The sequence below is a fragment of the Staurois parvus genome, unplaced genomic scaffold, assembly GCF_062004578.1.
Source record: "Staurois parvus isolate SC_StPar_1 unplaced genomic scaffold, SC_StPar_1.0 ptg000263l, whole genome shotgun sequence".
Lineage (NCBI taxonomy): Eukaryota > Metazoa > Chordata > Amphibia > Anura > Ranidae > Staurois > Staurois parvus.
The window spans coordinates 335,376-363,069 of NW_028318059.1; the positions used below are offsets into that span (position 1 = coordinate 335,376).

The 27,694-nt window shown below is 41.5% G+C and overlaps 1 protein-coding gene across 2 annotated transcripts in view; it reads right to left on the reverse strand.

The window, feature by feature from the left end:
- Positions 1–27,694, reverse strand: part of CFAP97D1 (CFAP97 domain containing 1) — a 302,763-nt gene that overhangs the window by 149,380 nt on the left and 125,689 nt on the right. For both annotated transcript variants that reach the window (XM_089681289.1, XM_089681290.1), the window contains exons 2-3: positions 9,083–9,153; positions 2,635–2,753 (exon numbers count right to left, since the gene is read on the reverse strand). In XM_089681289.1, coding sequence (XP_089537415.1) covers positions 2,635–2,753; positions 9,083–9,153 — 190 coding nt within the window. The remainder of the gene's footprint in view (positions 1–2,634; positions 2,754–9,082; positions 9,154–27,694) is intronic.

Below are 27,694 nucleotides of genomic sequence, written 5' to 3' on the forward strand. Positions count from 1 at the left end.
GCAATGGTACTTGTGCCTAGGAAAAGTTATGAGCCAAAATATGAGTTAGGAGAGATTTTGGTTCTAGTTTGGGTCTCCGCCCAGACAATCCCTCCCCAAATGAGGCATTGGTCCTTGGCTTCAGAGACACCCCTTGCTGGGGGACTACAAAATAGGCTGTCAGGCCTAACCGAAGAAGTTGAAGAATTGTCCCATTTAACATCAGAACCAACTTCGGAGACGTGCCCTTTCGCTCTGAAACTCGATCTGCTTAAGCCAAGGCTGATTGGCAAGTACTTTAACCCTTTAACCTCCTTTCTGTTACCTTTTTGCTGTGCTATTGTTCTTTGTATATTTATATATATATTGGTTACATCTTTTTTCTGTAAATATTTTTATTGCACCCTTTTGACCTTTTAGTAATAAATCTTTCTTTCTGAAAGTATTGAACTGTTTCTATAGCTCGTTAATGCAACTTACAAATTCCTGCCTCTAAAAGAGTGCTACTGTGTTTGTTTAACCCTCTGTATAACCTGTCTGCGGTGATAGTGCTATACAGACGATTATCTCAACCATCCTAGTGTTATTGCTGATATTGCCGAGTTTCCTCTTTCTCTGTACAAAATGGAGGTGGTGGCAGTGTGAAGGGTTATTTGCATAATTAACCTGACCCAGTAACAATCTCATTCAGGCTGCTGGTATATCGATTTGTGGTCCAGTGAGCTGGAAAATCGTTGTGCAGGGTGCAGCTGGGTGTGGCATTGTTACGCACATGACATCACGGTTTCAGATTGGCTAGACCTTCGGTCACGAGTTTGGTGAGAAGGTCAGGGGTCTGACGCGCGATCGTCACAGGGGGCGTGCGCCATTCTCAGCCTCGGCTGTCAATCGCAGGGTCCCGGCCAGTGATTACTCGTTGGCGCCTGGTCATTGCCAAGCATCTCCAACGGGGGGATCTCCTATCATCTCCTGCACACTGCTCTGCATGGCTGTGCATAGCAAAGCAGTGTGCTTACAGGGAAGCACATACACAGAGCCCCACATTAATGGATTTATGTGGGAGATTTTTTATTTTTATTTATTTTTGTTTAATTAATTTTTGGTATGTTGATTAAAAGATATTCTTTGTAGGAGATTTATATTTTATTTATTTTTTATATTTTTATATTTTTTATTATATATTTTTTATTATTGATGTAAAATTATTTTAATATATTATATTTTTATTTTATATATATACAGATGTATTTGTTTTTATATATATATATCTATATATTTCTTATACATGATGGTTTGCATAATTTAAAAATATGATCGTTTTTAAGTATAAAGAATAAAATTGTATTATGAGTATAATATATAAGGAGATCGCTCGAATCCTGGCAAGCCACAGAGTCATGTCACAATGTATTTCTCCGGGTGAAGTAATGCAGTAAGTGCTACAAATATATCAATTGGAAAAAGTGTTAATGTAATGAAATTGCCCCAAAAACATGGCTGCCCCCTGTAGATATACAACAAAATGGCGGAGCCGAGCTATATAAGCCGGAAATGGGAGAGTGACTATCCTATCAAAACCCCCTGATGAAGCCACGTGACCAGTGGCGTAACGCGTATGGGTGGGGCTGCAACGTCACTCGGAGATAGCCGGATTGTTTGACAGACGGCGGGTGCATGACTCAATGGTCGGCGGAGGATTCGTTACACACAAGATTGCCTTATATTGATTGCAGTAAATGTGAGTGTACTACTTGGAAGGAATAAAGCAGTATTTTAAAAGGATAAAACACTATGTTTGGCATTTTTTTCCTGTATGTGGAGAGACGCATGGAGAGGAGAGTATAGGGGGCTTGTATCATCGTGAGGAGGGATTAATCCCAGAGGGGATAATCAGTGATAAAGAATATCCCTATTCCACAATCTAAAGAGGAGAAATCTTAATCAAGCAGGTTCCAAAGGAGGTGAACCAAAAGCGAATATAGCCTAATTGTAGGCAGATAAGGAGGTGAGCTTACATCTGCACTAATTGGAGGATTCACAAACAGTCACGGATTCACAATCAGTCACGGATTGAAGATTAAATAAAGCACAAAGTCACTATTTTTATGATTAATGGGACATTGTTTTTGCACAAAATTAATTAATTATATATGAGTATTTATTCACATTTTTTTTTATGTTAATTTATTATTTTCACTAATCATGATGCACAATTGGTTCAATTATAATTAATTTTATAATCACGGATATGGATTAATAATATGACTTATTGAGGATTTTTATTTTTTAAAGTATATTAAGTTATTATTATATATGAATTTTGGTCAAAGGTATGAACCCATGTTTAAATATTTTTGCAAATTAGATCACTAGGAAATATATGATTATTTATTTTGAGTATAAATAAGAGATTATAAGCAGTTAAAGAGATATTAATTAATAAGGAGTGCAACACACTATGGTGAAATAATTTATGTACACAGTGGTAGTTATGTGTTGGGTGTTTGCGATCCAGTAATATCAAGGACATATTCTGTCCAGATTTGTGTTTTAGGGTGGTTATTCAGTAGACACAGCTTGGCTCGCAAGATATATAGATATTTGTAAAAAAAAGAACTCAACTTCTCTTTTAAATTCTATAGCAAAATAACTTGCCTTTGTATATAAGGAGTGTTCCAATTGTCAACTCCACCTCTGGTGTGCATAATGTGACTGATCTTCTCCACAAGGAACTGGTTATCGCGCTCTATCACAGCTAGTCTTTCCTGTTCCATCTGCAAGCAAAACTATATGGTAAAGCAAGTTCTGTTGAATAAACTGTGAATAACAGATGTTTTTAAGGCATTATGTTAAAATGGGCTTCATTGTGATGGACATGAAAGTCTCAGTGCTAGAAATATTGACAGATACATTTTCAGTATCAATAAATTCAACTTCTCACCCTAAATATCACATCCTGAACCCTCACCCTGTGCTTTGCCAAAGCAGAGAAGAGCAACAGGTTTACTTTGCAGCCAACCCCAGCTGTTGCACCCATTTACCTTGCTTTCACTTTACTGCTTCTCCACATTGCTGCCAGGAGTGGAGTGTGATGTAGAAAATAACAAGATAACCAGGCAATACATTTCCAAAAAGAGCAGGAGGCTTTATAAGTCCTCATGCACACTGGACATTTTTACAGCTGCTGTTTTTGGCTTTTAACATTTTTTTTCTACAGCCAGTAAACTTCCCAGCATGTTATCCCATGTGTCCCTACTCACATAGACTGTAATCAACTTTTTTTTGGCAGGGACGTTTTTTGGCTGGAAAAAAAACCCAGGACTAGTGGGTTTCTAAAGAAGTTTTTTAGCTATAAAACGGCTCTAATGCTGGAAAACGTGGGAAAATGCCGCAAACTGGCATTTTTGGACTTTTTATGACCAAAAAAAATTTTTTGGGGGGGTAAAAAAATGCTAAGAAATCAAATGTGGGAAAACGCTGCTAAACGCGGCACAACGCCACTAAACGCTAATGCACAAACACTAAAAAAAGCTGAAAAACTAACGTTTTTAACATGACTTTACACAGCTAACGTTACTAGCATTATCAAAACCCACAGTGTGCATGGAGCCTTAATATCAGGTGCAGCTGGCAGCAAATTCAAAACTTGCTCTGAAATATAGAGTTTGCAAGCTCCTTTTATAAGAATCTTTCATTATGAAATTTACATGTGGTACAGTATAATTGGTTACCAAGACATATGTCAATGTAATTAACATAAATAAAAAAACAATGAATGTCTGCACCTGCAGACCATGATGTCTTGAACTGTCTGAACTCCATCCTAGTAAACTTTCCCTCAGTAAACTTATGACTTTCTTAAAAAAAATGTACCAATATGAAGCAGAGAGATCATCCAGAGTTCAACTTTTAAATATACATATTTTATATCATATTTTACTTTTACATTTCTAGAAATAATAACTATTGCTTAACAATAGAAACTATTATGAATTAGTTTTTAATCCATATGCTAATGATTAACAATAATAAGAAATATATGAGTTAATATGAAATCTTATCACAAGTGAAGCGAGGATGGCTTGTGTAAACTCTAAGTCATGGCTGAGGTCTATCTCTCTGGGCCCATTTGAAAGTGTTAGGAACCTTCACATTATGGGGTTGATTTACTAAAGGCAAATAGCCTGTGCACTTTGAAATAGCAGATGGACTCTGCAAGGCATTTGCTTCAGAGGTTAGTAAATGAGACAAAGCTTCACTTTGCAAATAATACCCAATCACATGCAAAGGAAATTAAAATACAAAATTTTTGCCTGCATGTGATTGGATTATGGAAGTCAACAGAGCTTTCCCTCATTTGCTAAGTTCTGGAGCAAAGACTGTAATTGCAGTTGTAATATACACAGTCTATTTGCCTTTATTAAATCAACACCAATGTCATGTCGATGGGGGGGGGGTTAAAAAAATAGTCTTTATTGCCAAATATACTAATTGGCCTCTTTATTAGGTACACCTGTTCAATTGCTTGGTAACATAAATTGCTAATCAACCAAACACATGGCAGCAACTCGGCATCTAGACGTGGTGAAGACAACTTGCTGAAGTTTAAACCGAGTATCAGAATGGGGAAGAAAAGTGATTTAAGTGACTTTGAACATAGCATGGTTGTTGGTGCCAGATGGGCTGGTCTGAGTATTTCAAAAACTGCTGATCTACTTGGATTTCCACACACAGCCATCTCTAGGATTTACAAAGAATGGTCCAAAAAGAGAAAATATCCAGTGAGCCGCAGTTGTGTGGAACAAAATGCCTTGTTGATGTCACACATCAGAGAAGAATGGGCAGACTGGTTGTAGATGATATAAAGGCAACAGTTATTCATATGGGTTTCAGCAGCAGAAGACCACACCGGGTGCCACTCCTATCAGTCAAGAACAGGAAATGAAGGCTACAACCTACATAGGTTCACCAAAATTGGACAATAGAAGACTGGAAAAATGTTGCCTGGTCTGACGAGTCTCAATTTCAGCTGTGACATTCAGATGGTAGGGTCAGAATTTGGCATAAACAACATAAAAGCGTGGATCCATCCTGCCTTGTATCAACAGTTCAGGCTGGTGGTGGTGTAATGGTGTGCAGGATATTTTCTTTGCACACTTTGGGCCCCTTAGTACCAATTGAGCATTGCCACAGCCTACCTGAGTATTGTTACTGACCATGTCCATCTCTTTATGACGGCAGTGTACCCATCTTCTGATGGCTATTTCCAGCAGGATAATGCACCATGTTCCAAAGCACAAATCATCTCAAACTGGTTTCTTGAACATGACAATGAGTTCGCCTCCACAGTCAGTAGATCTCAAGCCAATAGAGAACCTTTGGGATGTGGTGGAACAGGAGATTTGCATCATGAATCTGCAGCCAACAAAGCTGCAGCAACTACTTGATGCTATCATGTCAATATGGGCTAAAATCTCTGAGGAATATTTCCAATACCTTGTTAAATCTATGCCAAAAAGAATTTAGGCAGGTCTGAAGGTAAAAGGGGGTCCAACCCAATATTAGCAAGGTGTACCCAATAAAGTAGCCGGAGAGTGTAAATTAATATAATACTAAATACCCAACTCAGGTTCAATTTAAAGTGACACTAATTTCAGGTGTAAAACCATTTCTGTTCAAATGTGTATTCTAAAGTAAAAAAAAAGTCCTTTCTACTTCTCTCAACCTCCTCCAAATTCCTTTTTTGCTGCAGTGATCTGACTTCCTGTTAGAGGGTAGCTAAGCTTTTTCTCCATGGCCCCACTGTATGTAGATGAACTGTGGGATGTGTAGTGTACAAAGAACACTGCACATGACCACAGCTAACATGATCTGCTCATTCCAAACACATGAAAGTGAAAGGGGAAGGAGATGTTCAGGAGCTCATGAAGGATGTCGAAAGGAGGCATTAAGTAATGTATTTGTATGGATTATTTTTGGAGAATAAGGATATTGTTAAGTGTCAATTTATGCCTTTTGCTGGGATACTAGTAAATAATTTCACACTCACATACAAATAATAAGAACAAAAAATAGGATTTTTATACTCACCATAACATCCTTTTATTAGAGTAAATTGATGGACACAGGAACTCTGATACTGTCGAGTTATACTGCCAACCACAGGAGTTAATTATTTTTGAATGATAGATGTGACATACAATACTAGTTGTATGTGTGCTCCATCAGAGTTCATAAAATCAATTTTTTCCTTAATATATAATAAACTTTATTTAAAAATTGTAGACAAACATAAAAAAATACCACACGAATGCTCATATCAATGGTATTAGCCAACTTGACATGTAATGAACTGGTATAGATTATACAAAGCAGCTTGTCAGGCTACAATGTGCTACAGAAAAATGGCCACCAATTGCAATCTGAATGCAGACTCACTGTGACCAAAACTGAACCAAGTAGTGTAAGATGGCTTCAGCTCTGCTCTCCACCCACAGGAGAGGTCATTTAGATGCCTTTCATCCCCTAGTAAGCTTAATCTTTGAGACAAATTTTAATTAAAATTATTGCATGTTTGTATCTTATAATCTCTAATGTATCCGTTGCATTCCCATAACAATTTAGAGGAAGACACAATATATTTCTTTATCTAGATCTCCTTATTTCACTCTTCAGGGGACAGGTCCCATGTGGTTCGTAAGGCATTTCCCAACCCTGCCTGAGAAAACCTGCAGCAGGAGACTAGTGTGTTCTATCCACTGACAATAAAGGGAGACCCACTGACAATAAAGGGAGACTCAAGGTCCCCCTCCTACAACCTTCACCTACAATTCAAGGCTAGAGACACACCTAAGCCTCTCCTCCATGGCCAGAGGTTAATAGTAGAGGGGAACTAGTTTACAGGAAATTTTCCTTAGGGGAATCAATGTGGGTGAGACTGAAGCTTATTGTATCATCCCTCAAAGGAGCAAGACTGGCGTTCATGATGTGGAAAAAAACGCCCATTTCTTCTCTATGGTGAAGACACAGCAGTACTTAGATTGTGTCCAGTGGAGTCTGAACCAAGAAATCTATCCAAAGCAGTATCCCACAATGTAGAAAGATCCACCTGTTCTGAAAGACTGGACAGAAACCCCAGAAATAATGATTTTCCAAGGAGGAAAACCCTCCTGGTGATGGGAGAAGAATCCTTACTGTCAACTTCATCAAGAGATTAAGTAATCACACCAGCAACTACCTTGTCTATGTTAGACATCTCACTACCTGGTCTATAGAGGCCATTATGTTAGACTTCTCAGAAACTAGACCCACAACAGGAGAGAACAGGACTTAAATAGACAAAGAAGAGATGAAAAGAAGGGGAAACTTCTCTGAGGGAAGGGTCCTGCAATGACCTATGTTCCCACAAGGGAGGATAGAGGGGTACATTTCTGTCTCAGAAAGAGGAGTCTGCAGATAGATACACTTTAGACCCTTACAGTAAAGAACTATGTTGGTTACCTACAGGTAACAATTTCCAAAGTTAAAACCTGACAAATTAAGATCTGGATGTAACTTTCATGTTTTGAGCCCTTCAGGCTGTGTTCACACTGATGCAGTGTGGAATTCGCAGCGTTTTATGTTCGAATCCCGCACCACATCAGAATTGCACCCTGTTCATGTGAAAAGATGCGGGTGTGCATTTTAAGCTAACAACACCCCGAAATCGGTCCACAAAACGCAGTGTGATGTGCAGAATCGGATCGCAAAGGTGTGAATACCCATATGATCTGATTCTAGTGCAGACCCAAAAAAGGGTCCTGCACCTTTTTGGTGCGGGTGCGGTGCGATATAAGCCATACAAAATGTATGGCTCTAATCGCACCGCACACGAATCGCATGTGATTTGCACAGGAATGCGGTGTGATACCTGTGCGAATCACATGTGATGTACAGCACCGCATTAGTGTGAACCTAGCCTCAGGGAGATGTTGTCAACTAGGATTCATAATGCCAAAGGAGGGTGTCTGATTTTCCCACAATGGGGATGCCAGGAAAAAACATTAGGTCAAATACTGGGGTCAATTCTCTGAGATGTATCAGGTGTGTGTGAGCAACACTGTGGATTCAGATCTGAGTGAGGAACAGTGAAAGCTGGGGAAAAAGGGGTTAAGTTTCACCTGACTGGATATCTGTTCCCTGATCATAAATATTCCATAAGCTTTGTGTCTTGCCAAGGAATCTAAGGTACAGCAGTGATTTAATTTAGAGAAAAAGCGTGACAAGCTATGAAAATTGTAGCAGTTCTATCTTCTTTTTGGTATGCTAGGCAGCTACATAATGAGATATATAATACAGATACCATAAAAAGATCCCTGCGGAGAACTAAAATAAAAAAACCAACAACATTCTGAGATAAAACGTCACAACTCTGAGATAACAACTTTAAATTTTTATCTCGCACCTCTGGCTTCTCATCTCAGAAATGAGTGACATTTCATTTGAGTGCCTTGAATTTTATCTCAGAATTCCATAAAAGAGACCTATTATAAAGTGGTGAAATTAAACATATTTACTGTAGCTTATTCATCCATGCTTATCATTTTCTCACGGTTTGCCTATTTGTAGAAAACCCTTTCGTTTTTGTTATGGATTTTTCTTCTTTTTCTTATCAATATGATCATGGAGAAATTCATTTTCCACCTGAATTTGCAGCTAATAGTAAACAAGTACAGCTGATGCCAGTCTATATGCCCTTCAACGACAATCTGGTGTTATTATTTTTTAAAGTAAACTTGACTAAATGAACAGATGAATAAATTAATGAATACCTGATATGCACATGCTAGTTCCAGGTCAGAAAGTCAATAATTAAAATGCAAGGATAAGAAATATAGGCCTGGCGCTTGTTGCCTTAAGAACCAACACTAGGTCTTTACTTTGAATCCTTGCTTTATTGGTAACTCCTATATTTCTATTCCAGCAGGTTCCTTTGAAGGTTGATAGCATGGGAATTTGGGCTTAAAATTAGTTTTTATGAAAACAAACAAAAAACTGTAAAAGAATATGTATAAAAAAAACAGTTGACCATTCTTTAGGGAAGATACTTTAACACATTACTTACCTGCATTTTATTCATTTGAAAATGATGGTTTAAGTATATCCATGGAGGCTTATTGTCAACTTCAGCTCGGGCTGTAAAATAAATTACATTTGGTTTTGAACGTTTACTGAGAAATCTGAGAAAATCCAAAAGCAATATATAATTTTTCTAATAAAATATGCAAGATATAAAGACTTATCCTTCCTTCCCTGTGTCATTTTCAGGAACAAATCTGTTATGACTGGCTAAAGCTATTCTTGTAAAACATAGAAAAACATGCTAAAATGAAAATTTTGTTAAAATAGTGAAAATAATGAACAGTAGTATGTGTGTTGGATAACATAACATTATTGTATGCCTTGACTTCAAACTCTCGCCTAAGGCTTAGAACAGCCATTTACATTGCAGGGAGTCTGCTGTTATTAGTTTCATGGTTGGTCAAGTGGTCAAGTTGAAAAAATACTGTACATGTGTTAATTATCCACCTCCAGACCATGCCATAGCTGAAATACAGCTACAGTGTGGTTGCCCAGTTCTGGGAGGGCGTCTATAGTGATCTGCAACTTCCCAGATGAGACCTTGAGTAGGGTATACACCTTTAGTTTTTAGTTTTTGTTTTTTGCATTCAACCAACGAGTTGAACAAAACAAAATCACAGATCTCTCCATCCACACAAATGATGTGGATGCAGGGATCTTTCCTGCTTTGCTATTGTATTCTGATAGCAGAGACTCCCTCCCCTTCCCTCTCCCCATCAGAATACACAGATCAACACTGCAGCCATTGACTGCAAGCACTGATTGAATGCTGTTATTTCAGCAGGACTGTTCAACAGAAACCAGTTGTTAGGCCAGCTCCTGTTGAACAGACAGAAGCACACACTGAAATTCATCCGGTTCCTGCTGAATCAGACAAATTTTGGTATGTGTATATCCAGCTTTTATTAGAATTCTGTAACTCTTGACTTGATTATCTGTCTCTCTTTAGTATATATATATATATATATATATATATATATATATATATATATATATATATATATATATATATAGTATATTGTTATGCCAGGAAATGCCTGCACAATTAATTTAGTCAGCTAAGTACCTCTAAATATAAAAATAATTTATAAAAAATAATTTAACTGACCTAATTAACTATTTTGAGTAAATCTTAGCCAAGCTGAACTCTTTTAAACACAAACAATATCGGTATATGAATAGACTACAATTTATAAAAATTAATCATTATTTACAAAAGTCACTTACAAACATCATAAATAATAGCCCGATTCTGATGTACATAGACACTTAAGATAATTGCATAAAAGGTCCAGACTTGTCTGTAACAATAGATTACACACATATATATATATATATATATGTTTTCCTTAATCTAATATTTGCTTACCAACATTACTAACATATGTGTGAGTGTGTTGGGTCCTAATAAAATAATTGAGTTGTTATATTTCTATTTGTTCTAGATTGGGAAAAGTGAGATACACAAAATGTTATAGTCTATGTGTGAATATATATATACAGTATATATATATATATATATATATATGTCTTATTTTTTTTTTCTGTACACTCTAGCAACATGTGGTAGTAATTAGTCAGGAATTGGCTAGCTTTCCTCCCTCCATCTCTGTGGGTAGGAACTACAGTTTCACTGTGAAGTGACTAATAAGAGTGCAAAAATCTCTTTCATATAAGTTAAGGATACAGGTTTTATACTGTAATATTTCTTGATTAGGATATTTATATAAGAGACAACTTTACATTAAGTAATAGATATATGACCTTTTAGGAGCCTTATATACATAAATATGATTAGAATGTATATGTAACAATTCCCATCCCCCATGACTCTTTTATGGAATGTCAGTGTAACTCTGACTAGAGGTCTCGAGTATTGAATTTCAGAAGCTAGACTCTGGCCTAGGGGAGAGGGAGCAAGACTAAAGGTTTGTTTGATACATCTGTCACTAGATATTATTGTGGGACTATAAGAAACAGAAAGGAAAGCCAGCCCACTTTAGGAGAAGATGGGGACTGAATTGCTCCTTTTAGAGCAGAACAAACACCTTTTAGGAGGACTTTTCATGAGACTCGGAGGAGACTACAAGCTGTAGTAAAGAGTCCACAGCCACACACGCACACACATTTATACACACAATTTTTATCTCAAGAATATAACTACATTTTGTGACATTATATTACTGTATTTATTTTTCTGTATTATAATATTGTACTTGTAATGTGCAATTTTATTATTAAATCCATTTTGAGTTTTTACATAAGAGCTGCTTTGGTGTTAATGAAATTAACAACAGGTGTACTAGATGGGCAACAATGAGATGACCCTCAAAACAGGAATGACTTTACAGGTGGAGGCCACTGACATTTTTTTCCTACTCATCTTTTCTGTCTGTTTTTCACTTGTTTTGCATTTGGCTAGGGTCATTGTCACTACTGGCAGCATGAAGTGATAGCTGGACCCTACAGAGGTTGCACAGGCAGTCCAACTCTTTCAGGATAGCTCATCAATACGTGCCATTGCCAGAAGGTTTGCTGTGTCTCCCAGCACAGTCTCAAGAGCATAGAGAAGATTCCAGGAGACAGGCAGTTACTCTAGAAGAGCTGGACAGGGCCTTAGAAGGTCCTTAACCCATCAGCAGGACCAGCCTCTGCTCCTTTGTGCAAGGAGGAATAGGATGAGCACTGCCAAAGCCCTACAAAATGACCTCCAGAAAGCCACTGGTATGAATGTCTCTGACCAAACCATCAGAAACAGACCTCATGAGGGTGGCCTAAGGGCCCAACATCCTCTAGTGGGCCCTGTGCTCACTTCCCAGCACCATAGAGCTCGATTTGCATTTGTCATTGAACAACAGAATTGGCAGGTCTGCTACAGGTGCCCTGTGCTTTTCAAAGATGGGAGTAGGTTCACCCTGAGAACATGTGACAGACGTGAAGGGTCTGGAGAAGCCCTGGAGAACTGCCTGTAACATTGTTCAGCATGACTGCTTTGGTGGTGGGTCAGTGATTGTCTGGGGAGGCATACCCACGGAGGGACACACAGACTTCCACAGGCTATACAATGACACCATGACTGCCATTAGGTATTTGGATGAAATCCTTGGGCCCATTGTCAGACCCTACGTTGGTGCAGTGGGTTCCTCCTGGTGCACGACAATGCCCGGCCTCATGTGGCGAGAGTGTGAAAGCAGTTCCTGGAGGATGAAGAAATTGATACCATTGAATGGCCCCCACGCTCGCCAGACCTAAATCCAATTGAACATCTCTGTAATGTCATGTTTCAGTCCATCCGACACCATTAGGTTGCACCTCAGACTGTCCAGGAGCTCAGTGATGCCTTGGTCCAGATCTGGGAAGAAACACCCTAGGACACCATCCGTCGTCTCATTACGAATATGCCCCAACGTTGCCATGCATGCATACAAGCACATGGGGGTCATACAAACTACTGAGTACCATTTTGAGTTGCTGCAATGAAATTTCAGCAAAATGGACTAGCCTGCAGCATCATTTTTTCACTTTGCTTTTTGGGGTGTCTTTGAATTCAGTTCCCTGTAGGTTGATCATTTTAATTTCCATTAAACAATGGGTCATCCTTACATTCCTAACACATTCATCAGTCTATATCAGTATAAATATCCAGCATGATATTTTCGCCATTGAGATCTGATGTGTTTTCAAAGTGTTCCACTAATTTATTTGAGTAGTGTTTATACACTAGCCACCCTCCCTCCATCACCCCCTCAACTCTCCCTTCCTCTGACTTCGCAACCGCACTGCCCCCCACCACACCTAACGTCCCGCACACTATAACCTCCCCAACACTCCGCTCCTTCAGCCCTGCTACCACTGAGGAGGTCACTAAGGTCTTCACTGAAGCCCGCCTCACCACTTGCCCCCTGGACCCTATCCCCTCACAACTCCTCCGGTCACCCCCCTCCTCCATCATTCGCTCCCTCACCCACATCTTCAACCTCTCCCTCTCTACTGGCGCATTCCCCTCCCCCCTAAAGCATGCGCACATCACCCCCATACTCAAAAAACCCTCCCTGGACCCCACTGACCTGAACAACCTTAGACCCATCTGCCTGCTGCCACTCACTTCCAAGCTCCTTGAGCGCTTAGTCTATAATCGCCTAAGCGCCCACCTCACTGACAACAATCTCCTTGATCCACTACAGTCTGGCTTCCGTCCCCTACACTCCACCGAAACCGCCCTACTTAAAATCACTAACGACCTGCTAACCGCCAAAGCTAATGGCCACTACTCAGTCCTCCTACTCCTCGACCCCTCCGCGGCCTTCGACACAGTCGACCACCCCTCCTCCTTACTAAACTACACTCCCTTGGCATCAGGGACTCTGCTCTCTCCTGGTTCTCCTCTTACCTATCCCAACGCTCCTTCAGTGTTACCTATAACGCTGCCACCTCCCCCTCTCTCCCCCTCTCTGTTGGGGTTCCCCAAGGCTCTGTCCTCAGACCCCTTCTCTTCTCCATCTACACCTCCTAAAAAAAATCCCAATAAGTGTACAGTACATTAATTGTTTTGAGTGAAAGTTTAAGCATCTTCAAACTATGGTATACTGTACATATTTGATCCTGATGTACTGGTGATCTAATTTCTTGAGGCCCTAAAACATCAGGACAATACATATTCCCCCCAAATGACCCCCTTTTTGGAAAGTCTAAGGCATTTAGTAAGAGGCATGTCATGTTTTTTTAAATCGTATATCTTTTGTCACAATGGTTTTTAAAATTAAGAAATTGAATAAAATGTGTTTTTTGGGTTTCTGTACAATTAACTTTTTTACATAGTGTCACCAGTGCAGGACAGCATTGTCATCATGTGACTGATGTGATGGTGATCAGGGACACTGACTGGTGATAGTATAAAAATAAATAAATATATATATATAATTTTTGCTCAATTTTTTAAACAGTTTTTTAAAGTTTTTTTTTTTACTTTTTCTTTATGTTTTACTGTTTTTATTTTTTTACATACTTTCAGCAGAGTAGTTTAGTGTCACCATAGTTACACTGCACTGAGAGGATGGTCAGGCATTTTTCTTTTTTTTACACTTTGACATTACAATAAAGATCCTTGTACCAGCGAAGTTTTCAAATATCATGAATGGGTTAACCATTCATGACAGCTGTAATCACTAATGATCTGTGATTGGCTACAGCTAATCACATGGTGCAGGGTGCTGTGATTGGCCCAGGTACTATGTGATAGCAGTGGGCCAATCACAGCATAGTCAACACAGCTGTCATGAATGAATTCAATCATAACAGCTTTGTTCGCATTGTGATCATGTGATATAGGGATATATCATAGACATAGTTATAGACATAAGAATTGCATGAGTGCCTGAGTACCAGGATCCACATTCTGCTGTGCCCACCCCCTTAGCCTGATAGCCTGAGCAGGCAAAATCATGTACATGTACGTGATTTTGCCTGCAGGTGCCAACTTGCCACAGTATATGTACTGTGGCTGGTTGGCAAGTGGTTATGAAAAGAGTAATAGTTCCAAATCTGAACTTTAGGGTACAGAGCTAACAACCTTACAATAATTTGAGTAAGAATCCTTGATGGCTCCCCAGAGCAGTCATTAAGCCAGCCATACCTATTGCCAGCTTGAAGTATATAAACTATTGATTTTAGTGTACATATTACCCATTTTGACAAATCAAAGTCTATTATTAACTGCATTCAGAGCCATTTAGCCATGAGCATTGCTAGACTATGACGTCTGAGGAATGTGCCCCAGGGTCCTCTTACTCAGTTGGCCATTTCTAGTATATCCCAGTTTACAGGCAGGCAGCTTTGTACATACTAATATGTGGTATGATGGTAGCCCAGACCTTCATGTGACTTATTTATTAATTTGTAAATATGGCACGAAGGATAACGCAACTAAAAGCCTCTAACGCATTTTCAGCCAATAACCACTGAGTGGTCTCTAAACATTTACATTATTTATGTCCATATGTCCTTTCCTTTCTCAGACAATTGGATATTACTCAGCTGCTAGTAATTTAGAGACCATAATCTTGTTCACAAAGCAATAATGTTTAATCAATAGTGTGAAGACAGTATTAAAGCAAAGAGACCTATTGTCATTAGTACATCATTTAAAACACCTCATAGGTCACATGGAATATATCATACTTTGATCAGTAAATGGCATATTTATATGCATCTGTTTTTTTTTCTTGTAAATTGCATTAGGGGTTATAGGATAAAGAAATACTTGTTATCTATAAATGTATTTAGTATATACTATGGACATTATGTAATTTATTTGCATATACTGGCTGGTTCCATGTGGCCTATGACATTTTTTAAATGATGTAATGATTGACAAAACGTTTCTTTGTTTTTATATGCTACTGTTTTTTGAACAAGATTATGCTCTGTAGATTACTAGCAGCTGAGTAATGTCCAATTGTCTGAGATAGGGTGGGACATATGGACATAAATAGTAAATGTGAGTTTTTAGAGACCACTCAATGAGTAAGTACAGGTAGGTGTGAAACATGTTAGAGACTTTTATTTGTGTTATCTTGTCATGCAATGTTTTACAATTAAATAAATAGGCCGCAGAAAGGTCTGGAGCAGGTATCACTAAATGGCGGACTGCCGTCTGGATCCGGACCCAGAAATATTTCTTTCCGGACCGCAGCCTCACCAAATAGTTGCCTGAATGTCCTCTCCCCTGCCGCTGACTCACTCGCCCGCCACTGCTGCTGTTATCCTCAAGAAAGGGGAGTGTGGGGAGGTGCAGCAGGTCTTTCCTTTTCATAACATTTCAGCACCCCTCTCTTCCTCCCCCCCCCCCCCTTCCCACACTGTCCTACCTTATTCACACAAGTTGGAAAGCACAGCAGGTCTGGACATAGGACGGGACTTTTCATGTTAGGAAGCAAGTGATTGGTTGATTGCTTGGTTCGCCCCACTGCCTAGCATTTACCCGCCTTTATGAAAAGTCCCACCCTATGTCCAGACCTGCCGTGCTTGCTGTCCTGTGTGAATAAGGTAGGACAGTGTGGGAAGGGGGGGGGGGTCGTGCTGCGATATTATAAAAGGACAGGAATCTGTAATATGCAGGGAGGACTATGATGGGGGGGTCTGTTATGAGGGGGGTTCTGTGATAGGGGGTCTGTGATGGGGGATCTGTGATTGGGGTGGGTCTGTGATAAGGGGATGTATGATGAGGGGGATCTGTGATGGAGGGGTATGTGATGAGGGGGGTCTGTGATGAGGGGATCTGTGAAGCGGGGGATCTGAGATGAGGGGTCTGTGATGAGGGGATCTGTGATGGAGGGGATTTGTGATGGAGGGGATTTGTGATAATGAGGGTCTCTGCTCAGGGGTGTGTCATGGACGGGATCTGTGATGAGGGGTCTGTGATGGGATGGTCTGTGATAGTAGGCAGATGGTGATGGGGGGGTTTGTGATGGGATGTCAGTGATGAGGGGGGCTGTGATGGGGCGGTCTGTGATGGGGCATTCTGTGATGTAGAAAGGGGGATGGGGGTGGGGGGAGGAACTGTGATGTGCATGGGAGGCTGTGATGTGAAGGATCTGAGTCATAGCACCAACATGACACTCAGACCTCCGCTGGAAGAAAATTTTACTGACTGTACCCCCGTGAATTTTAATTCAGTACCCCTGGCCTAGAGTGCTTTCATTCATCATAATAGAGTGCACACCTCAGTAACAGCTAGCACAAGCACCCATAAATCTGATGGCCAAATGTAGACAAACCTGAAACAGCATTCTTTTTAGATTGAGGCAGGCAGCCTTGAGTGGATTGATGTCCCTCCCAATGGTGACTGCATACTGTAGTTCTAGTGCCAATGTAGAACCATAGTAAGCAGTAGGGGAATTGTGGAACCTCAATTAGCTAAGTAACCACTGACACCAATGCTCTCCTCAGCTAAGCTCCCTCTGACCATCAGCATAATGGGCCACCAAAGTAAGTTGAACCTCTCTTATGGCCTCTATGTAAAGGAACACAACATTGCTTTTCAGTGTAAAGAACTCTTCTCTACTGACGATGTATGTAATAGCCATTTCACCATTGACCACCAATATAAGAGACTTTTCTACTGACCAATAAAGGAGTCTAATCCAGTCAATCCCTGAACTTTACTGTTAAACTGACCATAGATGGTTTGAATCTCGTCTGGTTCAGCAGGACTGGCCGAGATTTGAGGCATCTATGGGCAGGCTGGTTGTACCCAAAACTTTGTTGTGTGACTTGGGCACAAGCAGCCTTGTTGATTTCTCATGTGATTATTGCCAGCAGCTATAGCTGCTAGCAATATCACAGTGCCCCCCCCTGCCTTCAGTAGAACACAATAGCTCCATGGGAGGGATTCCCCCATTAACACTGACTGTGGCCAGTTGTGGTTGCTTATGGGGACAGCTGTTGCTAAGAAAGTACAGAATACTGGGCACAGCATAAAGGCTCTTTTCTGTACCACTGTCTGCTTTTAGAGGAGTCTGCTGGCCTTTATTTCTACTTGTTCTAGGGCAAGCATCACTAAATGGCAGACCGCAGTATGGATCCGGACTGAGCCAGTGTCCCATCTGGACCCGAGCCTTTCTTTCACCTGACCTCCGCCACTGTCATTCTCAAGGCAGCGTGTAGAGTGGGAGGCAAGAGATAGCAATGAATGGAGAGCAGGAGGCAAAGCCACACTGGATGGAGGGCAGTAGTTGAACGAGTTAACTTTCCAGATTAACTAGCAGATGATTGGTTGGTAGGACACCAGGTAGTCCTAGCAACCAATCAACAGGTTGGTAATAGGAAAAGTTACCCTAGGCAGCCCCCTGCTCCCGTTCTCCATCCAGTGCTGCTTTGACTCCCAGTCGCTCTCCTCTTTGTGTAAGATAGGCAAGAGGACATGGCTGTGAAGGGGCAGTGCTATGTGTGAGTTGGGATGATTCAACGCAGGTGGCAGATATAGTTATATATTTAGTATAGTTGAAAAAAGACACAAGTCCATCTCGTTCAACCAATAAAAAGAAAAAAAAACGTACAATCCTATATACACAATTCTATGTCCACAGTTGATCCAGAGGAAGGCAAACAAAATCCCCAGCAAAGCATGATTCAATTTGCTCCAGCAGGTGAATAATTTCCTTCCTGATCCCCCAAGAGGCAATCAGATATTCCTTGGATCAACTTTACGTATAAATGTTATTATCCAGTTATATTATGTGCATTAAGGAAAGAATCCAGGTGTCACGTACCTGATGGGAGACTGAATTGATGAGGCCGGCCTTACTTGTGTCACTAGCCCTGACCCTGCTGAGGTTGGAACAGAGGGAGTCTAGGGACCAGGGGGACAAAAGCTCCAGTGGTTGTTGCTTGCGGCTCTTGCAGGTGATGACCTTGGTAGGCAGAGTATCCTCTGATTTGGGCACCGTAATAGTAGACAGAGCAGGTTCTGTGGATTGCTTGATGTGCAGCAGAGCAAGGTAGGTAGCCAGGACACAAGACAGCAGCAGAGTCATAGGATACCTGGGGTCATCAACAGTCGGGCAGCGCGGTACAGAATCAGAAGGAAAAGCCAAAGTCAGGAGCAGAGCCGAAGTCAGGAACCAGGAGCAGGAGAGTAATCTGAGTGGGGTCAGGAACAAGCCGAGTCAGCAACAAAGGAATCGTACAGGAGCAAGCAGGACATGGGGGGAGCTGAAGACCAGTCAGCACTGAACCTGAGCAGAGGCCCTCCTTAAATAGCCCATCTGGCACCAATCTTCGCCGTGCGTGTGCACGTGTGCGTGCATGTGCGCAATCGCGCATTCCTGCACGCCTGCGCACAACCGGCAATTCTTCTGCGGGATCTCTTTCGCGCATGCGCGTTCCCGATCGCGATTCTTCTTGCCGGAAATCCCTTACACCAGGCCTTTTATTGAGGAAGCTTATTCCACATTTTCATAGCTCTTACTTTGAAAAAAGCTTTTCGTATTTGGAGATTAAATCTCTTTTCCTTCAGACGTAAAAAGTGCCCCCTTGTCCTCTGTGATGACCTTAAAGTGAATAACTCCACACCAAGTTCCCTATATGGACCCTATATGATGTTGATCATATTGATCATACCCCCCCTTAATATCCTCTTCTCAAGAGAGAATAAATTCAGTACCTCTAACCTTTCCTCATAGCTGATCTCCTCCATGCCTCATCAGTCTGGTTGCCCTTCTCTGCACTTTCTCCAGTTCCACGATATCCTTTTTGTGAATTGGTGCCCAAAACTGAACTGCATATCCCAGATGAGATATTACTAATGATTTGTACAGGGGTAGAATGATATCTCTTTCTCTCTTGAGTCTATACCTCTCTTAATACAAGAATGATTAGATAGAATAGATTATGATCTACCAGAACACCCAGATCCTTCTCCACCATAGATTTCCCAGTTACACTCCCCCTAGTATGTATGATGCACGCAGAGCCATTTTATTTTGTGAATGTGTGCAGCCCTGATTTCCTTTTTACATACTCTGTTATATTCCCTGTAACAGTTAAATGATGAAAGTGTTCCTTCATTTTTATATTTTCTAAAAGCTCTTTTCCTATTGTTTATAGCTTTTGAAACTTTGGCTGTGAGCCACATAGGTTTTATAATAAAAGTTACTGCCCATGGGAATATATTTTGTAGTGTGTTCACATACGGTCTTTTTGAAGAATTCACATTTTTGTTCTGTGTTCCTATACCAATATTACCTCCCAGTCTAATGCAGGCCATAGATGGGTCGAAAATCGGCCGATTTTTCTTTTAAAAAAACGAACAATCGGTCGTTCAAGTGGCCGACGTTACCACCAATGGTAAAAAAAATCGGCCGATTTTCATCCCGTCTACAGCCGGCAAAAAGTGTCCCTGCAGAGAGCTCCGCTATTTCTGACAGTTCTCTGACAGTTCCTTCACATTTACAGCGGTTGAAACATTGTATCTATTTGTTTCCATTTAGGATACAGATGTTTTTATTCGGAAACAAATAGATACAATGTTTCAACCGCTGTAAATGTGAAGGAACTGTCAGAGAACTGTCAGAAATAGCGGAGCTCTCTGCAGATACACTTTTTGCTGGACTGGAATTCTTCTTATTTTCATCCTACTTCTTCTTTTTCTTCTTCTTCTTCATCCTCATCCTCTTCTTCTTCTTCATCCTCATCCTCTTCTTCTTCTTCATCCTCATCCTCTTCTTCTTCTTCTTCTTCCTCATCCTCTTCTTCTTCTTCTTCATCCTCATCCTCTTCTTCTTTATCATCCTCATCCTCTTCTTCTTCTTCTTCATCCTCATCCTCTTCTTCTTCTTCATCCTCATCCTCTTCTTCTTCTTAATCCTCATCCTCTTCTTCTTCTTCATCCTCATCCTCTTCTTTTTCTTCATCATCATCCTCTTCTTCTTCTTCTTCTTCCTCATCCTCTTCTTCTTCTTCTTCATCCTCATCCTCCTCTTCTTTATCATCCTCATCCTCTTCTTCTTCTTCTTCTTCTTCTTCATCCTCATCCTCTTCTTCTTCTTCTTCATCCTCTTCTTCTTCTTCTTCTTCCTCATCCTCTTCTTCGTCTTCTTCTTCTTCTTCATCCTCATCCTCTTCTTCTTCATCTTCTTCTTCATCTTCTGCATCTTCTTCTTCTTCCTCATCCTCTTCTTCATCCTCATCCTCTTCTTCATCCTCTTCTTCTTCTTCCTCATCCTCTTCTTCTTCATCATCCTCATCCTCCTCTTCTTCTTCTTCTTCTTCTTCTTCTTCATCCTCATCCTCTTCTTCTTCATCATCCTCATCCTCTTCTTCATCCTTATCTTCTTCTTCCTCATCCTCATCCTCTTCTTCTTCCTCATCCTCATCCTCTTCTTCTTCCTCATCCTCATCCTCTTCTCCTTCCTCATCCTCTTCTTCATCCTCATCCTCTTCTTCTTCTTCTTCTTCATCCTCATCTTCTTCATCCTCATCCTCTTCTTCTTCTTCATCCTCATCTTCTTCATCCTCATCCTCTTCTTCTTCTTCCTCATCCTCATCTTCTTCTTCCTCTTCTTCATCCTCTTCTTCATCCTCATCCTCTTCTTCATCCTCTTCTTCATCCTCTTCTTCTTTTTCTTCTTTTTGTCTTCCTCTTGCAGGTCACTGCTCATGCGCAGATTTTTTATCGGTAAAAAATCGGCCGATTAGCCCATTAATGCCGCGAAAATCGGCCGATCGGCCGATTTTTTTCCAACTTCACCAAACAAAAAAAACGGCCAAAATCCCGAAAAACGGCCGACCAAATCGCCCACTAACGATCCGAAAATCGGCCAATTTTTTTTTCGGCCGACAAATCGGCCGATTTTCGACCCATCTATGGCCTGCATAAGTCTTCGAGAGCAGCCCTCATCCTTGGAAAATTTGGTCTCTTAAAGTTGAGTGCTTTTATCTTTCCAATATGTGCTTGTTGCTTACAGCTAACATTAAATGAAATAATGTTATAGTCACAGCTACCCAGAGGTTCTTTTATATGAACTTTAGTAATAAGCTCTGTATGGTTTGAGATTACCAGGTCCAGCAGAGCATCATTCCTAGTTGGGGCCTCTATGAACTGTACCATAAAATTGTCTTGTAATAGGTTTATAAAATTTAGCCTTTTAACTGATCCTGCAGTGTCATTACTCCAGTCAACTTCTAGGTAGTTACAATCCCCCATTGTTATCACTGTGACAGCCTTTGAAGCCCTTTTGATCTGTGCAAGGAGCTGAGTCTCCACCTCCTCATTAATACTGGAAGGCCTATAACAAACTCCAATAATTACCTTTGAAGTACGCACACCCATGTGCAGTTCCACTCATAATGCTTCAGCTTCACCACATTTTCCATCAATTAGGTCTTCTTTCACACTCGCTTTAAGATCACTTAAGACACAACCACCTTTCCTTTTTACCCAGGAATATTAATAGCTCAGTCATGTGAAGAATGAAGCCAATATTCAGCAATACTAATTATATCATAGTTCTCTAAGTGCACCAAAGCCTTTAACTCACCTATTTTGCTTGGCAGACTTCTGGCATTGGTGAACAAACACTTTAATGTAGTTCTAAAGTCTAGAGGTGTTTTTCCTTCATGTGTAGCAGCCCCCCCAACCCCACTAACACTTACCTGTGCCCCCTCTTGTTCCAGCAATATCCATGAGAGCCTCGGTTTTCCAGGAACTCTCACTTCTGTTTGGCTGAGGCAGCAGCGGAAGCCATTGGCTCCTCATGCTGTCAATCACAGCCAGTGAGCCAATAAGGAGAGGGAGAGGGTGGGGCCAAGCCATGGCTCTGTGTGATATTGGACACGCAGAGCCATGGCTTGGGAGTGCGCTTGCTCAGGTGCCCCCATAGCAAGCTGTTTCTATGGGAGCAACTGAGAGGAAGGAGGGGCTAGGAGCGCCACTGGGGGACCAGAGGAGGATCTGGGCTGCTCCATGGAAAAGCACTGCACAGAGCAGGTAAGTATAGACATGTTTGTTATTTTTAAGAAAAAAAAAATACTTTAGTATCTTGTTAATTAATTATCACATTTTGCACACTCATTTTTTATTTTAGTACAGAGTACCATTTCCAATAGTTGTTTGTAGCATGGGAACCTTCTTATCACTTGCTATAGCCCTCCCTCCATTTTTTCCCATTCCACCCCCTAATAGGGACTGATCTCTGTCTGACCTGTCTGCCCCATTATAATCTAATTCTCCCTCCCCTCTTGATCCTAGTTTAAATACTTCTCCAGCCTTCCCATAAACCTTGCCCTCAGCCCAGCATATATATTCTTTAGCATATAGGTTGTACACCAATGAAAAGTCAGCCAGTGCTCTAGAAACCCAAATCCTTCCTTCTTACACCAAGTCCTTAGCCATTCATTCAGTTCTATAATCTCTCCCTGTCTTCCCTGTGTTGTACATGGCACAGGAAATAACATCTTGGAGGTCCTTCCCTTCCACTTGCAGTCTAGTTTTTAAATTGATTCTTAAGGAGCCTGCCACTTCCATGTATTCTGTCATTGGTTCCAACATGGACCAAGACAACTGGGTCATGCCTAGCCCATCCCATCCCATTAATTTATCAACCCAGTCCAGCACATGCCAAACCCTGGCACCAGGGAGACAACAAACTATTTGGTTGAGGCCATGCTGCCATGCTACCTTCTGATTATAGAATCCCCTATTACCAACTGTCTAGGCTTTCCTGCACTACCCTCGCCACCCGTACTAGATGGGCTGCTCTCCCGGCTGTCAGAGATAGCAGTGACATCTAGGGTTGCCATCTCTCAGATTGCCACCCCCACATCTACACCCAACTTGGCAAATCTGTTTGGGTGCTCAAACCCAGGGCTATTCTTCCTTTTCTGTGAGCCCCTACCACTCCCTCTGATTACAGTAACCCATCTTCCTACCTGATAATTCTGACTTAACCCTCCACATCAACCCCATTAACCTACCAACAGGAAATTTCATATACTTACAGGTAGATGACTCCTGTTATAATCTCACGTTTTAAACTCCATTTTTTTAACTCCACAAATTTCCACTTTGTCTATGATCCAGCAAGCAAAAGGCAGGCAAGCTCAAGGATGAGCAAACTCAACATTCAGCAGAAAGTTATATAATACCTGGAGCACCTGTGAACAATTAACCCCTCCCCTTATTTAGCAGACTAAAGGTAGCAGGCAGAGGTGTGAAAGGGATCAGTGCTGTGAGGGGAGGGTAATGAGAAGGGGGCAAGTGGGGGGGGGGGATTTTCACATACCTGATGGGAGACTGAAATGATGAGGTCGGCCTCACTTGTGTCACTAGCCCTGACCCCGCTGGAGTTGGAACAGAGGGAGTCTAGGACCCAGGGGAACAAGAGTGCCAGTAGTTGTTGTTTGCAGCTCTTTCAGATGATGACATTGGAAGGCTGATGATCCTTTGATTTTGGCACAGTAGTAGTAGGCAGAGCAGGTTTTGTAGATTGCCAGGCATGCACCAGAGCAAGGCAGGTAGTGAGGACAAGAGACAGGAGCAGAGTCATGGGATAGCCAGGGTCATCAACAGTCGGGCAGCATGGTACAGAATCAGAAGGAAAAGCCAAGGTCAGGAGCAGAGCCAAAGTCAGGAACCAGTATCAGGAGAGCAATCAGAGTCAGGTGAGGAACAAGCCGGGTCAGCAACAAAGGAATCACACAGAAACAAGCAGGACACGGGGGAGCTGAAGACTAGTCACCACTGAACATGAGCAGAGACACTCCTTAAATAGGCAGTCTGGCACCAATCTTCGGCGTGCGTGTGCGCGATCGCGCATTTTTGCGTGCATGCGCACAACCGGCAATTCTCCTGCAAGAATTCCTATGCACATGATGTGTGATGTAAAGAAGGGGCAGTGCTATGGGAGGAAGATATAAAGGGGATGCAAGTGCTGTGGGGGGGGGTAAAGTGGGTAAGTGCTGTGGGGGGGAGGTTTAAAGGGGTGCCAGTGCCTTGGGCAGGAGATCTGAAGGGAGCAGTGTTGTGGGGAGGAGATGTGATGTCAAGGGGAGGCAATGCTGTGTAGGGGGAGGGGGAATGTGAAAGAGGTCAGTGCGGGGGATTGATTTGAATTGGGGAAGTGCTGTGGGAGTAGAGATGTGATGTGAAGGGGGGGCAGTTATGTGAGGGGGATGATGTAAGGGTGGTCTGTGCTGTGGGTGTGATGTAAAGGGGGGGCAGTGCTGTGGGGGGGGTTAATGTGAAGGGGCAAAGGACATGAATGTAAAGGGGAAACTGATGTGAAGTGAGGGACTGTGAAGTGTGGGAGACTGAGAACACTGATGTAAGAACAGGATTGTGATATAAAATGAGGGATTTATGATAGGAAGGATCTGAGACATTGCAAAAACATGCAATTTGGACCTCTGCGGGAAGGAAATTTGGATGTTCATGAATTTTAATTGCATATCCCTGTTCTAGTGTGCCCTTACCCCTCTCACCCTGAAACTTCTTTGAATGACAAATAAACGCTCTCTTTGTTCTTCTTTAAAAGTAAGTGGTGACCATCTTTTCACATCTCACCATGCCTAGCAATCTACACTCTGAGGTGAAATGTCAGCTCACCCTGTCTGTTGCCACCATGTCTCTGGAGGTCAGGGGGTACTACACTTTGTTATTTTAGGTAGAACTATGTCTCCCAAGAAATATATGTGCTGCTGCACTTTTCTTTTCTTACTCGTTCACAGATGTATGAGAAGGGTTCACTTAAATTTCTTTTGAACCCTAGTGGGTTTTATCAATTTTTACAGCTGTGCCATGCTTTGCATGCCCAATTTTGTTCTTCTCCTGTTTAGTTTTCCTTGGTGGCAGTGTAGGATAGCTTAGTCCAAGCAACGGCAACCAAAGACCTTATTTCTGTTACCTATTAAACCCTTTTAGACAGCTCTTTTCATAAATTCAATCCTCTAGAGCAAAATGGGAACAGGATATTGGGCCAATTTCTAATAATGCTTGGGAAGAGATTCTTTGGGCACTCCCTTTTGTCTCACTCTCCTTTTTGCATAGGCTAACCCAGATTTTTATTCTTCATAGGGTGTATAGGACCCCAGAATTTTTGTGTGCTATTGGCCTAAGAGCCGACTTGGCCTGTCCTAGATGCGGTAATTCAGGGTCCATTATACACCTATTATGGTGTTGCCCAAAACTCCAGAGGTATTGGGCGGAGCTTGTGGGCACATTTCATGGGATTTTAGATGTGAATCTTCTAGTGAATCACATGTTTACTGGGCTACGTTAATTTTTTATTACTTAAGCCACCAAAGCGGACTACTGTTATACGTGCTCTGTTTGTGGCTCGAAGGCAAATCACCTTTAAGTGGACTTTCCCTCACCCTCCAACCATATCTGATTGGATATTTGATCTGGCAGTGATGTAGGTCCTTTGACCTCTATACATTCTGAACCATTCACTTGGAACAAGCACACAGCAAATGAAGTCTGAGTGATTTCAGAATTCCTGGTCTACATGCTTTCAGGCCAGTGACTCAAAGAACTGAAACCATTACAGCAGCACACCAGCCAGAAAAAATAATTTTAGGGAGGAAACCTAAACAGTGGAGTCTACATTTTTCCCAATACAGGTCCTCTGTAGTAGAGGAAAGATTGCCAACTATTTTTCAAAAGTTCAACATTTATGAATAGAAGACTTCATGCAAGAACCACAATATCATTGTACTTTTTTAGCATGGGAAATAATATTGATTAGTGGTTTGGAAAACAATGGACAGACAGTAGTAAATTTAGCTATGAAGTTCACACAGGGATTTGAAGAAGTGTTTCATGAATCCATAAGAAAAATAATAAGCAAGGGTGGCTTTCATGGAAGGCTGCCATGCTGGAGGCCACTGATCTTCACAAAAGGCATTTTAATGTCCTCTGTGAGCTCCCAAACCTCCCATTTTCCACATCACTTTTGGAATGAGCAGTGCATGTTAGTTTCAGTTATGTGCGCTAATCTATGCACACTGCGAAGCGCTTAGTCCACAGTACATCTCAGGAGTGAGCAAGAGAGTGTACTTAGAAAAATTGCTGACCAAGCCAATCCAGTCTATGTGGTTAACTTGTGTAAGGTGGCCTCAGCCTTGCACCACTCCACAAGCCATGCGCTCAGATATGTTTTGCCCCACCCACCAGGGCTTAGTCATAGAAGTCCTCTATGACTAAGCACCAATGGTTGGGGCAAAACATCTCAGAGGGTGTGGCTTGTAATGTGGTGTAAGGATAAGACTGTCTTACACAGGGCTTTTTTTCTCAAAAAATAGTTGCAGGAGTGAGTCACTTCTTGCCTCCGCCCCCACCTCCACTTGGTTCCACTTCCTACCCACCTCCTAGTACCTCTTCTTTTAGAGAACACAGAACCAAGTATAATTTTGTGGTGCTAAATAATTTGTATGGAATTTGTTAATCATAACAAGAACAGCAGAAAAATAGATCCCCCACAGCAAGCAGCAATAGACCCCCCAGCAACAACAGACTCATCCAGCAACAATTGGTCCCAAAACAAAACACCACCCCAGAACAATATACCCCCAGCAGCTACAACAGATCTCTCAACAGCCAGCATCAATAGACTCTCAAGCAGCTAGCAGCAATAGACAATAGACCCCTCCCTCAACAGTAGACCCCTTCCAGCAACAATTGACCTCCATCAGCAATATACCCTCACCAGCAACAATAGACCACCACACAAAAATAGATCCCCTTCAATGGCAATAGATCCCCCAGCAGCCAGCAACAATAGATTCTCCAGCACATCCCAGCACCTTGCCATTACACACATCCAGTGCTGGAGGTGTGTTCCCCTACCTTCCCGCTGAAAAAAAAGCTCTAATCTTACATATGTTGGCCACATAGACTGGATTGGTTTAAGCAGCAATTTTTCTAAGTATGCTACACACTACTGGATAGTGATATTTTCAGCCAGCACTCCATGAGTACCAGCTGGACTGTATACATTCTCCTTTGCTTAGAGTGGCACTACAAGTATTAGCAGCTCACCATGAGCAAGAGAGGGTGCTTAAATTCCTACATACAGCAGGACCACGGAGAATGAACAAA